General features: G+C 35.8%; 1 protein-coding gene across 1 annotated transcript; it reads left to right on the top strand.

Moving 5' to 3' along the window:
• The first annotated feature begins 643 nt into the window (after positions 1-643).
• On the top strand, positions 644-17,786 carry Cul2 (cullin 2). Its single transcript, XM_089713361.1, has 17 exons — positions 644-800; positions 4,680-4,762; positions 5,941-6,065; positions 6,454-6,549; positions 7,590-7,683; positions 8,185-8,259; positions 8,709-8,876; positions 9,552-9,699; positions 10,920-11,089; positions 11,711-11,851; positions 12,784-12,891; positions 13,864-14,106; positions 14,362-14,526; positions 15,258-15,467; positions 15,853-16,135; positions 16,599-16,705; positions 17,416-17,786. The coding sequence occupies exons 2-17, from the start codon at positions 4,700-4,702 to the stop codon at positions 17,575-17,577; spliced, it is 2,358 nt and encodes a 785-aa protein (XP_089569487.1). The 5' UTR covers positions 644-800; positions 4,680-4,699; the 3' UTR covers positions 17,578-17,786.
• Positions 17,787-18,095: the final 309 nt, after the last annotated feature.

Raw genomic sequence — 18,095 nt, 5'->3', positions numbered from 1 at the left:
TCCCACTTTGTCGTAACGACAGATAATCGTGTAGTTTTTTTAATATCATCTTGTCGTAACACGTTTTTTCGCAAAGGACAAATCGAATCCACGAAACAATAAAATGTTGTCGCGATCCAATGGGAGCACCTACATCTATGGGTACAAGATCTATAGATAAAATATTTTGACGACAAGCAATCGTATGCTCAATAGTGGAAACAGCTAGGGACGATAGTCGTCCAACGATTGATTGATCGCTACGACACTTAGCTACGACATAGTGAGAACGTGCACTTAGATAACAATATTATATAAAAATAAGTTGTTAAAATAATTAAAACTCACTAGAAATTATGAAATTAAGTAACTACATATTTATTGCAGACAAGATTTCACAGTTCACAAAAAATACTCTTGGTGCGACTTTTTTATTTACTATCTTTATATTATAAAGTAAATCATTTTTATCATCTCAATTAAAGGTAGAAATTATTTAATAAATAGATTAAATATTTAAATCACAGTTTTTTTGTCATTAGCCTATTTAATGCATTTTCAAAGGTGTTTCAACACCAAAGTTACCTAAAGTCGCATATAGTTGTACCCAAAATTCAAGTATCCACACCCACACCGCTTATATTTTATTTGATCTGTCAATTAAAAAAGCAAACTGCAAATGTCAAACAGATTCGCCTGCAATCAAACATTTACGGATTACGAATTGATGATTTTATTTTAGTGCGCTAGTGATTGTTTATGAGATAATAGAACATAATTTTGTACAAATCGAAGGAGATCTTATTCGTAAATAACAATAGGTAAGTGAAATCACAAATCTTATTGGCGATTTTTACGTTTATGGCGTATTTTTTGCTGAGTAATTTGTACAACGTCGTTGTCACTTTGCCAATTATTTGGAGATCACCCGTAATATATCCGAATACCGTTCCCGTTAAATTGTTGAAATAACAAATTTGATTCGGCTGACAACAGTTAATTACATTTTATTCAAAAATTTAAGGTTATATGCGCGAACGTAATTTTTCCAATAGGTATTCTGAAAGGGTTTGTTTTTATTTAGCGATTACAAAGATTAGAATAATTTTAACTAACAAAGGAATATATACGCCGAAATAATGATGTTCATTTATTATGCGCAACTTTCTCTTAAAAGTTTAAGAGTAATAAATGAAAAATGTAAAACTATGTAACCCACAAATTAGTATACCTAAATAAATATTATAATTTTCGACAGGTTTTGAACTAGATTCATTTGATACATAGACTTCTTAGTCAAATATATGATCAATCTACTTGACCTGAATTTTTTCTATAGCTAAGGAATCTAATAAAATATTTCTGTATATTTTTATATTTACCACAACACTAATTATTATTCAAAGAAAGTAGGTTGTATGTTTGTGGTGTATTGACCTTAAAAGTGCTGAACTGATTTTGAAAAATTTTCTTCAGTTCAAACCTACATTATTCCTGAGAGATATATACTATATTTTGTTTTCATCATAAAATACAAAAAAAAAAACACAAACTATATACCTACTCTATTTCCACTTATGAATTTACCAAATCAATAAGTAGTAACTAATTGTTTTCATTTGAAACTAGTGGTCCGCCCCGGCTTCGCCCGTGGTACATGTTTACGTTTTCTCTACATAAGAACCATCCTCGTACTTCAAGGAATATAATAAACAAAGAATTTCGAAATCGGTTCAGCCGTTCTCGAGTTATGCGCTTACCAACACATTTTGCGATTCATTTTTATATACAGGGTGTAATCGTTAAGTGTGCACAGGCGATTATTCCGTAACTATTACAGATATCAAAAAACTTTAAACTGATATCGAAAGTACTTAACCTAATGAGTAAAATGGCCATAATAAATTTTTAAAAATAATACGAGAAATATCTAAAAAATTAACTTTAAACCCTCCCATACATTTAGTATGAGATATGAATATCCCATGTACATGGGTTGATCCAAAAGTAATGATAATCAATATTAAACAAGGTCATTACAGTTAAAATAATTATGTATTTCTCTAGATAGTCTTCTAACTAGATAATATACTTCGATATTTTTTTTCCTTAACTTAGAAAAAAAAAACTTTGACTTCATCTACAAAAACCCCTCAAAATCAGCCATCACTTCGCTGTCGTCTTAAAATTTCTTGTATCGACGGTGTTTCTTGTGCCGAGGTAAGAGATAGAATTAACTAGGAGCTAGATCTTACAAACAGGGTGGGTGTTCAAGCATTTTCAATGCCGATTTTTGATTGGCAGCCATCGCAACTGACGCTTTGTGATCTGGTGCGTTGTCTTGGTGAACCAACATTCAAGACCGAAGTTTGCCATGTCTCTTTTTCTTACTAACCTACCCGCAATCTTTTAATTTGGTCTGTGTAGTAAGAGCCCTGTGTAGTAGTGGCTACCTTCTTAAAATATTCCACATTTCTTCAGCGTCCCAAAAAACTACGGCTTTAATCTATCCCACTAATTTTCACTTTGAAAATCTTCACCGTCACTTTGGAAGCTCGCATCCAGGCCATTGATTGTTTCTTGGTTTCAGCATAAACATGGTGAACCCAGGTAACGCCCATGGTCACAAATCGTGACAAAAAATTATCCTGATCTCATTAAAAATTTAGAAATTCACCCTCTAAATGTCGAATCGTTGTTTCTTCTTTTCGTCGGGAAACATTCTGGCTCGCACTGTTCACATTAAAATTAATGTTAATACTTGGAAACGTGGCCTGTAGATATAATTTTTTTGTGATAACTTAGTGATTACATGAGCAAGCATAAAACCTTTATTTTATATTTTTATGTGCACAGGAAATACCCAATTATCATTACTTTTGGATCAACCTATACATTTAATATGAAAGATTTTAGCTTTTTTTTTTGTTTTTTTGGTTTTCTGCTTTAATTACTTCGCAAATTTGGAGGGAAGTTCATTTAGAAACTGTAAATAGACCTCCTCATTGTATTGCACAATAAGGACGTCACTTCGAAAATCTACTATGAATACAAAATGTATGGGAAATAAATTGTATGGGAGCGTTTAATGTAACATTTTTGGTTATTTCTCGTTTTATTTTTAAAAATTTATTATGGCCATTTTACTCATTAGGTTAAGTACTTTCGATATCAGTTTAAAGTTTTTTGATATCTGCAATAGTTACGGAATAATCGCTTGTGCACACTTAACGATTACACCCTGTATAAAGAAGATATGGCAAGATATTTTATAAATTAGGTTAACACATATGATAACAAAAGTTTCATAGCGACAAAGTAATGCGCTCCGCGGTTTCAGCCGCGTGGCTCCGCTTCTGTTGGTCTTAGCGTGATGATATATATAGCCTATAGCCTTCCTCGATAAATGGGCTATTTAACTAACTGTGAAAGAATTTTTCAAATCGGACCAGTAGTTCTCGAGATTAGCGCATTCAAACAAACAAACTCTTCAGCTTTATTATATTAGTATAGATCTATATATATAAAACTCAAAGGTGACTGATATAGTGATCTATCAACGCACAGCCCAAACCACTGGACGAATTGGGCTGAAATTTGGCATGCAGGTAGATGTTAGGACGTAGGCATCCGCTAAGAAAGGATTTCCCGAAATTCTTGCGGAAACGGGGAAAACGGGGATGCACGTACAAAGTCGTGGGCGGAAAGCTAGTACAGGGTGTCTCAAAAGAAAGTTTATATTTTGTGGATGAATAAAAAAAAGTAAGCGGTGTATTGAAAAAATGTTTATTAATGATTAAAGTGCATAATATGGGAATTTATTTCTTAAAAATAATATCGTCCAAATGCAGTCCTTTGCGTTCACGGCACTCATTTAATTGAACACTAAAATTATTTATGACAGCTCGGCAGGTAGACACAGTGATGGCTGCCATTTCGTGTCGGATATTTTCTTGTAAATGCACTAGAGAAGTTTTTTTTTTGGCAAACACTTTATATTCAAGATACCCCCACAAGAAAAAGTCCATGGGAGTTAAATCAGGGCTGCGTGGAGGCCAATTTATATCACCTCTCCTAGAGATCAATTTTCCCGGCAAAATTTCATGAATTCGAGGTAAAGACATATTGGATGTGTGTGATGTAGCTCCGTCTTGCTGCAACCATGTTCTCTGGTTATAGCCAGGAAAGTTTTGCAGTGCAGGCACTAAAAACTCGTCTACCATCGCTCTGAATTTACTGTAACTGCACGCCCCCTTTCGTCTTCGAAAAAGTAAGGGCCAATAATTCCTCGCTCATTTCTATTCTCGATAATTTCTTGTGGGGGTATCTTAAATCTAAAGTGTATGCCAACAAACCAACTTCTCTAAAGCATTTAAAAGAAAATATCCGGCACGAAATGGCAGCCATCACTGTGTCTACCTGCCGAGCTGTCATAAATACTGTAATTTTACTGTTCGATTAAATGAGTGCCGTGAACGCAATGGACTGCATTTGGACGATATTATTCTTAAGAAATAAATTCCCATATTAAGTATGCACTTTAATAATTAATAAACATTTTTTCAATACACCGCTTACTTTTTTTTATTCATCCACAAAATATAAACTTTCTTTTGAGACACCCTTGAGTATAATATAAATTAAATAAATAAACTATTTATAAAGAATTCTAGATTTTTCTATTATAATTCTGTTTCCAGGTACATGAATAGGACATCCAATGATGTCACTGAAGCCACGCTATGTTAACTTCCAGGAGACCTGGGCCAAGCTGAAGGAAACTGTAAGTTTCAATTCTGTTTTTATTCCATAACATTCTTTGACGTGACAACGTCTTATAATTCGATAGAGCCGGCTGCTCGCACGAAAAAACATGACTCATGCGGCGTTACCTCGCTCTGAGGCGTTCCATGCTTGATGTGCGAGCGAGAGCGCGGAACGAGCGACAAAGAAGCACAATCGGACGTTGTCACGTTCAACTGAACTATATATATACTAATATCAGTATCAACTATCGTCAGTAAACCGACTTTACAGACAACCATTTTTTTTATTGAACAGCAAGAAAAATAAATATGGTTATATGTAATACAGCATACAATAGCAAGTACAGAAGAGACAAAACTTGAATGAGTTTGTATTTGCAGCTGTGCCGCGCGGTTTCACCCGCGTGGCTCCGCTCCTGTTGGTCTTAGCGTTATGATATATAGCCTATAGCCTTCCTCGATAAATGGGCTATCTAACACTGAAAGAATTTTTCAAATCGGACCAGTAGTTCCCAAGATAAGCATGTTCAAACAAACAAACTCATCAGCTTATATTAGTATAGATAAAAATATTTTTTTTCAACCCTTCAAGAATCAAATCAAAATAGCTAACAACCTTTCAATAACAATAGTATTAAATATTAATATAACATTATTATTGCTTGTGATAGACAACAATTTAGACTATCAAATTAAAATGTAATGCATTTCGATGTATGACCTATTTCCACCTATCTTATACATATCTATTGTTAGAAAACTTGGTCAATCTAAATACATATAATATTCTAGGTAATTATGCAATAGACAAATCTATACTAATATTATAAAGCTGAAAAGTTGATTTGTTTGTTTGAACGCGCTAATCTCAGGAACTGATGGTCCGATTTGAAAAATTCTTTCGGTGTTAGATAGCCCATTTATCGAGGAAGGCTATAGGCTATATAATATCATCACGCTAAGACCAACAGGAGCGCAGCACTAAACTCAAACTCAAACTCAAACATTTATTTATTCAATTAGACTTCTTCGAGAAGCACATTTGAAACGTCAATACATATTTTTAACATTTACCACCGATTCGGAAAGCAGTATCAGTATGTAGAAGAACCGGCAAGAAACTGCGGGTAAAACCGCGGAGCACAGCTAGAAAATAAATAAAAATTTGTCAAATAAAGTTTTTGGTAACTTACAGGTGGCAGGCGTGGTAGCACTGCAGGCGGTCGAACGCGCGGTTTGGAACACGCGTTTCTCCGACGTTTACGCGCTTTGTGTGGCGCACCCCGAACCGTTGGCTGATAAACTGTATGACGAGACTAGGTGAGGAAATTATAAAAAAAATAAGTTAATTATTAATAACTATGTTAGGAATTTGTAAAAAAAATATAGAAGTATTAGGGAAGTTTTGGAATAAAAAAGTTTTTTTAATAGATTTGAACACGCTTTTTCCTAACGTTTTAAATGCTTGGTGCGTAGCGCACCGCAAACCTTAAAAAATGGTTTATATGTACTTATTAATAACTTATAATGAGAAAAAAAGAACTACCCTCATAATGTTATCAACATTACGAACAATGTAACACGAAGGCACAGTCATACGATAAGGCGGCCTTATTGCTCAGAAGCAATCACTTCCAGACAATCCAGTTGACAGGGAATGTTGAATGGCACAAATAAAATACTAAAAAAATTCTATATTTATTTCCAGAAAATTCCTCGAAGAACATGTGTCCGGTCTTCTGGAGAGGGTGAAGGGTACATCGCCCTTGGAAAGCAGCGATTATAATGATGGTCTACTTACCAGGTATGTTGTTTTATTTAAACTCAAATTCAAATTTCATTTATTTGCAAGAAATTACAAATATAGGTGTTGTTATTATAGGCCATCCACACGTCTGCCGAACAACGTGACAAACAACGAACACATAGGGACGGCGCTATACAGAGAAGTGAGAAGGAAATAAGTACATCTCTTTTCTTCGTATAGTGCTGTCCCTATGTGTTCGTTGTTTGTCACGTTGTTCGGCAGACGTGTGGATGGCCTATTACAATTTTATAGTGCTCAAACATTCTACCTACTATCTGGGTGTGCAAATATTTAAACAGAAATAAATTAAATAAACATTTATTTATTCAATTAGACTTCTTATAAAAGCACTTTTGAATCGTCCTTACATATTTTTAACATTTACCACCGATTCGGAAAGCAGTATCTATGGAGAAGAACCGGCAAGAAACTCCACAGTTTAAATCATGTCATTATTACAATTTAATTTTACAACTGCATAATATATCATAATATACCGAAGAACTGTCCTTTAATGGTGGTTTTCAGTTTTTTGAAGTGAAACTTCTTTATCGGGGTTGGAAAAAAATTTAGTGTAACATTTTTTCGTTATGCGTGTCATTTTTCCGTTACGCGCCATCTTTTTCTTATCCCTACCACGCGTGATTCGACGTATTTCTATAAAGTTGCATATAGTAAATTCTTTTTTGAAAAATAAGGTCATAAAGAAGTTTCGCACTTCTTACGTGTACATTAGTTCACGCACACATTTTTTTTAACTATACTTATTATTATAATGTCTATTGAATGACGCGAATTCAGTCTAATTTCAAAATTTTTATCCTTTTATCCCTACTAATATAATAAATGCGAAAGTAACACTGTCTGTCTGTTACGCTTTCCCGCTTAAACCTCTCAACCGATTTTGATGAAATTTGGCACAGACAATCTTTAGACCCTGAGAAAGAACATAGGCTACATTTTATTGCGAAATAAGTACCATGGGCGAAGCCGGGGCGGACCGCTTGTATTTATAATTATTTTTTTCGTATTTACAGATATGTCGCCGCGTGGAAGGAATACAGTCAAGGCGTAGCATATCTAAATAGCCTATATTCATATCTTAACCTACAACACGTTAAAAGGCAGAAGGTTAGTGTTTTTATATGTGTTTAACCGACTTTGAAAAAGAGGGTAATGTTTTTAAAACGTTCCGGGTGGGTTTTTGAAATAATTTTTCAGATTTCTAGTACCTACATTTTATTGCAATATTTTTTTATTTCATTATTGAAATCAAATATGTGTTTTTCAGATGATTTTTTGTGATGAATAATTTTGGCAATGAGACACAAATCATATTAAATTTTAATCACTACATAGTATAAAACAAAGTCGCTTTCTCTGTCCCTATGTTTAATCTTTAAAACTACGCAACGGATTTTGATGCGTTTTTTTAATAGATAGAGTTGATTCAAGAGGAAGGTTTTAGTATATAATTTTTTAGGTTTTAGACAAAGCGGGTGAAGCCGCGGGCGGTAAGCTAGTTACATATAAATGTTATATTTTATAATAAAATATTTAATTTCTATTTTATTTAAGTATTATTAATTTGTGTAATAATGTCCTATAATATTTATTTATTTATTATTTCAGGTATCCGATGCAGAAATAATTTACGGATCTGCGGCTACAGTCAGTTGTCCAGAACACGATTCGAGACAGTTGGAGGTAATTAATAATCCATACTAATACATATTATAAATGCGAATGTAACTCTGTCTGTCTGTTATTCAATCACGCCTAAACTGCTGAACCAATTTGCATGAAATTTGGTATGGAGATACAATCTTGATACCCGAGAAAGGACATAGGCTACTTTATATCCCGGGAAAATGACGCAATCCCGGCAGTCCCACGGGAACAGGAACTATGCGGGTTTTTGAAGTGAAAATTTCTTTAGCGGCATTGAGCACTTTTTCTGTAATGGGTATAAAATCTTAAACTCGCGTCAGGACACGTGACCTGATCGAAAAAGCGTAAGACGGATACCATCAATTTAGTATAAAAGTTAACAATCAAGTTTTCACTTCTGCCGGCACTCCCCCAGTGCAACCCGTCTTTTTTTTATTTTTTGTCCAACTTGACTAGTAATAAGTTATTTAATTAATCTTTCCCAGGTAGGCGAGCTCGGTCTAGTAATATGGGAGCGTGCACTCGTCCGCCCGCTTGCTGACGCTCTGACGTCACGCATCGTTGGTGCATTGAGTGCAGCGCGGGACTCGAACCCGGACCCGACGGACGCGCGCACTCTACGCACGGCTGTACTGAGCACTGTGGATGTTCAGGTACGTGTAAAGTGACAAAAAATTACGAAAAAATTACAAAAAATTGCGAAAAAAATACGATATCAAGCAAAATTGACTAAAAATCGCACTAAAGACACTATTTCTCACAAAAATCTACAAATAATTGCGCAAAATCGCATCAAAACATCATCAAAATCGATTTTTGCTTGCAAAATATATTCATCTCGCGGACCTCCAAGTACCAGGCTCTCATACTTTTATAGAAGTTGCCTAGATGACTCGATTACCTATTTGTTCGTTCTGATTAAATCATAATAAACCACTTCGAAGTACCAGGGTCGCATACTTCCATAGAAGGTGTCACAACTACAACATCGTCGTATTTCAAAGATCGCATAAGTCCTTTGGCTTACAAAACCCGTTTATTTTTTTAATGTGAAAACTTCTGCGGCGTTGGGTATAAAATCTTAAACTCGCGTCAGGACACGTGGCCTGATCGAAAAAGCATAAGACGGACTTTTTTTTAAGCCCTTCTATTCCATGCGTAAGACGGATACCATTCCAAAATATCAAACATGCTGAACGTTAATAATCAAGTTTTCACTTCTGCCGGCACGCAACCCGTCTTTTTTTTAATTAAGAGCCACTCAAAGTACTAGGACCTCATACTTCCATAAGAGGTGTCACTACTACAACATAGTCTATCTCTTTCAGTCGTTCCGCGTGCGTACCCCCCTCTCGCTCTACCAGCAGCTCGTGGTAGAACCGTTTCTGTCAGCAGCCGCGGCTCATCACTCGCGCCGTGCCGCGGAGTTGCTCAACTCCGGTGATGTTTCCCACTTCATGAAGTATGTGCTTGATGGTGAGTATCTACTTCAAGTGAAAATCTCATCAAATTTTGTCAAGCAGTAAAAAAAAATTTTTTTGACGGACAAAAATTTAAATTATGAATTTCTTGATATCATTGTGTAATAAATGGTTAATTATTATTTTTCTGTATTTTGACGATTCAAAAGCGCTTCTAAACGAAGTCTAGTTGAATAAATGTTCTAGTTTAAGTTTTGAATAAAAAGTAATAAATACAATGCAATCCATGAAAGAATAGGAACGTCAACGTGATGACGTCACAATATGGCGATGCGTCGATCCTTTTCTAAATTGAACCACAGTAAATTATGTTTTGTTGTCTATACTATCTATACTTCTATACTTTTATACTAATATTATAAAGAGGAAAGGTTTGTAATTGATATTTATGTATGTATGCATGTATGGTTTTCACGCATAAACTACTGGATCGATTTCAAATATTCTTTCACCATTAGAAAGCTGCATCTTCACTGAGCAACATAGACTATATTGCATTTTCAAAAAAATTAGAGATCCTTACCAAAAATGCAATAATGTAACCCAAGCATAGAAATCTAAATAACAAGACACTAGAAGTCGTAAGCGTGCGTGACCTTGTCGCCACTCAGGTGATTTGCACATCACCAGTGCATTCGTCACTGTTCAGTTGCTCTGGAGACGTATGAGTGTATACATGGTGTGTTTCAGCAATTCCCATTGCGGAAATTCTTCCACAAGTTGTAATTATACTTATAAAGGAATAATATTTCATCGGAAAATATTTTTTTTTAGAAATAATGCCGTTTTTCCTTAAAATTATAGAATATTTACAAGTATTACGAGTGTCACCATAGTAATCGAAATAACAATGAATGACACAGTCGACCATTCTTATTATCACGTTTGTTCGTATTGGAGCAAAAAGTCTCATATACTTAGGGATGTTATTCTAAAATAAACCGTAAATTCGTGCGTTAGGATACATATTCAAAAGCTTAATTTAATAGATAAGTTAGTTTTCACTAAAATCAAGCTGTCCAATAAAAGGCATAGTTTACTTGTGTGTACTGTTTAGCTTTCGGTTTGAATGTGTTGATTTTGGCGACAGCGGTTTTCATACGAATTATGACATTATAGCACTTCTATGTGTCTTGTTATTTAGATTTCTATGAACCCAAGGTATTGTTTTTACATTTTACATTAAATAAATAATGTATGTTTGTCCGTGTACAGGTCTGGAACGTGAAATAGCACTAGGCAATAAGTACTTACACTCATCGTCATCTGAAGCGGTGCGAGCTTGTTACGAACAAGCTTGTGTCGCCGCACATTTACCGGCTTTACACGCTGAGGTTGAGAGATTGTTGAGAGAGGCTTGTGAAGATTCGCCGATGGCTGGCGAGGTGAGTTGTCCCAGCGTGGGCCAATGTCGGCCAATGTGGGCAAGTGTGGGATAGGTTGGGAATGGAACTGTTGGAGGACGTTAGTGAAGATGGATGGTGATGTGGGTTGGTCGATGGTGGGCCAACGTAGGCCAATGTGGGACAAATTAGGGATGAGTGTGTGTTCGATCCCCGGTCAGGGCAAATATTTGTGTGATAAACTCAATTATTTGTTCTTGGGTCTGGGTGTTATCTATACATGTATTTATTAAATATTATCTTCTTATATATAAAAATGAATCGCAAAATGTGTTGGTAAGCGCATAACTCGAGAACGGCTGGACCGATTTCGATAATTCTTTTTCTATTATATTCCTTGAAGTACGAGGATGGTTTTTATGTAGAGAAAACGTAAATATGTACCACGGGCGAAGCCGGGGCGGACCGCTAGTATTTAATATTTATCGTCGCCTAGTACCCACAACACAAGCCTTAATTGAGCTTACTGTGGGACTAGGTCGATTTGTGTAATAATGTCCTATAATATTTATTTATTTATTTATTTTAATTTCTTCTTTTCATCTTATAGAATAATATCGACCAAAAAGAACGTCATTTAAATATATTTTTCCTATATTTTAGCGTCGCGAAGACCTAAAACGCATGTACGCACTGCTCAAGCCTCTCGGCCAGAACGCGTTGAGACCGCTCATAGAAGCTGCGCATGCGCAAGCTGCGAGAGAAGGCCTGGCTTTATTGGGTTCGGAACATAGTAAGGACGATGTGAGTATAACTTAATTGTTACTTAAATCACTTAATAACTTAGATCACTTAAGGTATACTTCAATGAAAAACTCATAGAAACTGCGCAAGCCGCGATGGAAAACATGAATTTACTAGCTTTGGAATATAGTAAGGACGATGTAAGTATAACTTAACTCTGACTTAAGTTAAAAGTCACTTATATTAAGACCGCTCATAGAAGCTGCGCATGCGCAAGCTGCGAGAGAAGGCCTGGCTTTATTGGGTTCGGAACATAGTAAGGACGATGTGAGTATAACTTAATTGTAACTTAAGTTACTTATACACATAAAGGAAAAAAAAACTTCTTTGGTGAGATCCAAAGATACCAAAATTGTCGCCTTACATGACGTGGCGGTATTGCCATTCGGAATATAGTGACGATGTAAGTATAACTTAAGTTAAAAGTCACTTAAAGTGTGCTTAAGGGAAGAAAACTCGTAAAATCTGCGTACGCGCAGGTCCAGAGACACGCACTAGCTTTACCAGCTTCGGAACATAACTTAAGTTACTTATGATATACACATAAAGGATACAATGTGTGTCGAGCACACGTGTCAGAAGTGAAACTTCTTTCGCAAGATTCAAAGGTACAAAAATCGTCGCCTTACTTCATGACGTGACGGTATTGCCATGACGCGACCTTGAAATTTTATTCTCAACGCTCCTAAAGAAGTTTCACTTTAAAAATGTTTTCTATAATACAAAAAAAAAGACGTGTGGCACTCTGAGACTGCCGCGGTAAAGCTATTGCATGCTATGCCTTCAAGCCACACCTCCGAGCCCGTCGGAGTGGGGAGCGTGAGGTTTTTCGTTACGGAATTTCTGGATTCGGTCCCCGCGCTCAAGGCCCGCGATAGAAGCTATGCAATAGCTTAAAAATATTAATATTAATAAAATTATTTATTTCGCAGGCGCACACGCATTTTGTGCATTCAATGCTGTCTTTGCACAGTAAATATAAGAAATTGTTCGCCGAAGTGTTTGGAGGTGCGCAAGCGTTCGTCGGCGCTTTGGATAAGGTAATCTTATATATATAAAATTCCCCTGTCACAATGTTAGTTACCATACTCCTCCAAAACGGCTGGACCGATTCTCATGAAATTTTTTTGTTTAAAATTAAAATTCGTAAGCGCCATTCACATTTTAATGAAAAAGTGAATGGGATTTAGAAAATACTAAATATTTATTTAGTACTAGCGGTCCGCCCCGGCTTCGCCCGTGGTACATATTTACGTTTTCTCTACATAAGAACCAACCTCGTACTTCAAGGAATATAATAAAAAAAGAATTATCGAAATCGGTTCAGCCGTTCTCAAGTTTTGCGCTTACCAACACATTTTGGGATTCATTTTTATATTATAGATTTTCTATAACAGTTACGAAATCGAGAAGGTAAATACTTATGTATTTGTGATTTTATTCGAATTATTATCGTAAAATACGGTTGTAATGAGCATTTATATGATATTTTAGAGGTAACTTCAGGATTTTTTTTATCGAGCAAAATTTTTCCAATCGTGTTTTGGAAACAGTCATCCCATCACACATACGTTCTGTAATACATATTAGAAATTTCAGTGCGAAAAAACTTCAATATTTTCAAATATAGCTCATAGATAACAGTCCATTTTGCCGTTTTCACATACTAAGGGTCCTTAAAGCCCTTCAAGTTGTGACTTGTTCAATCCATACTAATATTATTATATGTATTATAAATGCGAAAGTATTTTGTCTGTCTGTCTGTCTGTCTGGCTGTTACTCAATCACGCCTTAACTACTGAACCAATTTGCATGAAACTTGGTATAGAGATATTTTGATACCCGAGAAAGGACATAGGATAGGTTTTATCCCGGAAATCCCACGGGAACGGGAACTATGCGGGTTTTTCTATAACTGCGCGGGCGATGCCGCGGGTGGAAAGCTAATCAATTATAAAACTACCGTATTATGTACATTTAAATATGTCCCTATATTTTTTTGTCTGTTTCAGGCGTGTTCAGAAGTAGTGAACTCCCGTGCCGAAGGGGAACCATGCGCCCGGGCCCCAGAACTATTATCCCGATATTGTGACGCATTATTACGTCGCAAGGGCTCAGAGAGGGACGCGGACGAGAAACTATCGGCCGCCATTGTTGTGTTCAAATATATAGACGATAAGGATGTTTTCCAGAAACACTATGCAAGAGCGCTGGCACGAAGGCTGATACACCAGCTGTCTGCGAGTATGGAGCAGGTGAGAATCGGTAAAAATCGGTTTTTTTGGTAAAAAATCGATTTTTTGTGAAAATATCGATTTTTTGTGAAAATATCGATTTTTTGTGAAAATATCGGTTTTAAGTGAAAAATCGATCACCTACTTGTCCCTAAAGAAAATCGATCAGTGAAACAGATGCATAATGCATCTGCCCCTTACCCCACTAGGGGACATGGGACTTCACTTTCTTATTAAAGTATATTTTTCATTAATTCATTAAATTTAATTTCACAGGAAGAAGCGATGATAAACCGTCTGAAAGCGGCATGCGGTTACGAGTTCACGAACAAATTGCACAGAATGTTCACGGACGTTGCCGTTTCAGCGGATTTGAACGCCAAGTTCCAACAGTACTTGAGGGATAACAACTTGGCGACGAACACCGGGTTCTTTATACAGGTAATATTTGTCGATTCAAAAACCGGTTAATCGGTTTTGGATAATATCGTAAATAACCGGTTTTTCTTACAAACATACCTTGGCAACGAATATTGACTTATTTTAACAGTTTTGGGAACTTGGCATCGAATATTAAGTTATTTAAACAGTTTTGGGAACTTGGCATCGAATATTAAGTTATTTAAACAGTTTTGGGAACTTGGCATCGAATATTAAGTTATTTAAACAGTTTTGGGAACTTGGCATCGAATATTAAGTTATTTAAACAGTTTTGGGAACTTGGCATCGAATATTAAGTTATTTAAACAGTTTTGGGAACTTGGCATCGAATATTAAGTTATTTAAACAGTTTTGGGAACTTGGCATCGAATATTAAGTTATTTAAACAGTTTTGGGAACTTGGCATCGAATATTAAGTTATTTAAACAGTTTTGGGAACTTGGCATCGAATATTAAGTTATTTAAACAGGGTAGTGAACTTGGCAATGATTATTCAGTTATTTAAAGATGGTAGTTAAAATAAAATCTTCCCCGTAGATACTGCTTTCCGAATCGGTGGTAAATTTTAAAATATGTAATGACGTTTCAAAAGTGCTTCTATAAGAAGTCTAATTGAATAAATAAATGTTTGAGTTTTGATTTTGAATAATCTTTATTGGCAAATCTGGTTTCACAGCTTTTACTTTTGTATAAAAAATTTCTTTTTTTTTTTATTTATAACTTTTTTCTAGGTTCTACAAGCGGGCGCTTGGCCACTTGGCGGGGCCATGGCCCCCTTGGCCCCACCGCCCCAACTCGAACGTCCCGCGCGTTTGTTCGAAACGTTTTACCGCGCTTCGTTCTCGGGACGACGGTTGGCTTGGTTACATCACTTGTGTACGGGTGAACTGCGGACGAGATATACGCAACGATTGTATCATATCAACGCTACTACTCCGCAGGTGGGATTTGGGGTTTGGGGCAATAGCGATTTTTGGGGGGTTTGGTCACTAAAACACTTGGCCAAGTCACTTTTAGAGCGATTTTCGGTGATTTAAATGTACCAAAACACATTTAAATCACTTAAAATGGTGGCCAAGTAGGTTTTAGGACACTTTTGGCAGGGTTTGGTAACCAAAAGGGTAGCCAAGTCACTTTTACAGCGATTTTCGGTGATTTAACTGTGTATTATGAGGGGTTTGGTCACTAAAACAGTTGGCCAAGTTAGTTTTAGAACTACTAAAGTGTGTTCTTGGGGGGTTTGGTCACGTCACCTTTAGAGCAATTTTCGGTGATAAAAATGTGTTTGGTTTAATAATAATTAATATAACAAAAAAATTTCAACAGTGCGCACTCCTGCTAATGTTCGAAACTACCGACACACTAAAAGCTCGCGAAGCACGCGAAGCCCTACAACTAAGTGACGAAGCTTGGACTCGACATGTAAGGCCTCTAATCGAAGCTGGACTGATATCCTCGCGAAATACGAGCGAAGCGAGCGAAGCGAACACCGAAGCGAACAGCGAAGTTAGTGAAATAAGTGAAACTGAGGAGCTTGTGTTGAATCTAACGTTCAGTTGTAAACGCACGAAGATTAGATTGACGTGTGCTGCCGCGCCGCCTGCACAAGGTTGGTTGTTATATTTTTATGTTTTAATTAAGATTTGCATATAAATTAGATTTTTTTAGGTTAGTTTTGCGAGGCAATTTTTTTTTAGTTTAGTTCGTGATCCTATTTTTTTCTGTTTTAAAAGTGTATGTTAGCTTATATGTGTGTTTAACTTGTGAATGTGCAAATTAATCGAATTTGCTTGAAAACGGTAGAGTAAAATTTAATATAATTTTTATTTATTTCTTATTGTTTATTTATTAAGGGTAGAACAGAGTTAACATAATATCAAAATCGTAAACGAGGAATTTTGATGATTCCTTCATATACTTTTAGGCAACTAGTATTATATCCTATTTAATAATAATAAAAAAAAAACAATATAAACATGTAGCCAATATAACAATTAAGTTCTTATAAACAATTAACTGTTATTCATTTATTCATTCATTAATTTATTCAAATTATTCATTAATTCATTCAGGTGGCACAGGCACTGGCGCGAGTGGTTCGAGCGAGTCGACTCACTGCGACGACGACAGGAAAATGTATTTACAAGCAGCCGTAGTGCGTATTATGAAGCAGAGAAAGGTATTTATTTATTTAAGGGCCGATTTTTCAAAGCTTTGATAAAACTTATTCGTCGAATCCATACAAATATTATAAATGCGAAAGTAACTGTCTGTCTGTCTGTTACTCAATCCCGCCTAAACTACTGAACCAATTTGCATGAAATTTGGTATGGAGATATTTTGATACCCGAGAAAGGACATAGGCTACCTTTTATTGCGAAATATGTACCACGGGTGAAGCCGGGGCGGACCTCTAGTAATTGTATAAAACTACCATTTTAAAAACGTATTCTAATTGCCCGTATTTGACAGTTTACGTGACATTTTAATATTTTCGTCTAATACTTTATTGGACGGATAAGTTTTATCCAAGCATTGAAAAAACGTTCTAAAAGAATTATTGTACAAAAATTACATTTTATGATATACTAGCGGTGCTTCGCGGTTTCACCCGCGTGGCTCCGTGTGGTCGTAGCGTGATAATACATAGCCTATAGCCTTCCTCGATAAATGTGCTATCTAACACCAAAACAAATTTTCAAATCGGACCAGTAGTTCCTGAGATTAGCGCGTTCAAACAAACTCTTCAGCTTAAACTCAAACATTTGAACTGATTCGTCATTTTTACTCAATTCCAACTTCTTTTATTTATTAACTTTAAAAAAATAAAACTTTCTCTCATTTCATAACTCAGTTTTATTTCTTTATATGTATGTTTTTTTTAAACAGGTACTCCGCCACACGGAACTCATACAAGAAGTCGTGTCTCAAGCCCGAGGGTCCTTCGCCCCTTCAGTCGCCATGATAAAGAAATGTATCGAAGCCCTAATTGATAAACAGTACTTGGAAAGGGCGCCTGGAAACTTGGATACTTACTCTTACCTCGCGTAGAAGTTGAATTGAGGATGAGGATGGGGATGGGAGGATGGGATCGGGGATGGAAAGATGCAAGGATGAGGATAGGAGGATGGGATCGGGGATGGAACGATGCAATCAGGATGTAGGATGAGGATTGTTTAATGATAGTAGAAGGATTGTTTAACCCGATTTTAGTTCTAAAAATGCAAATTATGTAGAAAAGCGAAGGGATTAATTTATTTTAAGAAACGTGTAATATATGATTTTAAATTTATAAAATATATCGTCTATTAAATTAAAAAAGATCGAGTGTCAAAAGTGAAACTTGTTGCGAGATTCTAAGATACCAAAATCGTCGCCGTGCTTTTTGAAATTTTCCTTGAAATTAGAGTAACTCATAGAAGTTTCACTCAAAATTTATTATGACTTGTTTTTACTCGAATAAGTTGAACTTTTAACTCCAAATTGCTATTAAAATGATTGTAATACTAATTAAATAAATATGTACTGGAAAAGGATAGAAAAATATTGAAGATGGAGTGATGTATTCG

The sequence above is a fragment of the Colias philodice genome, chromosome 30 (assembly GCF_061535455.1).
Source record: "Colias philodice isolate Cphi_HAF_F1 chromosome 30, ilColPhil1 Martin Lab GWU primary, whole genome shotgun sequence".
Classification (NCBI taxonomy): Eukaryota; Metazoa; Arthropoda; class Insecta; order Lepidoptera; family Pieridae; genus Colias; species Colias philodice.
This window is presented reverse-complemented; position numbering and strand designations above follow the sequence as displayed.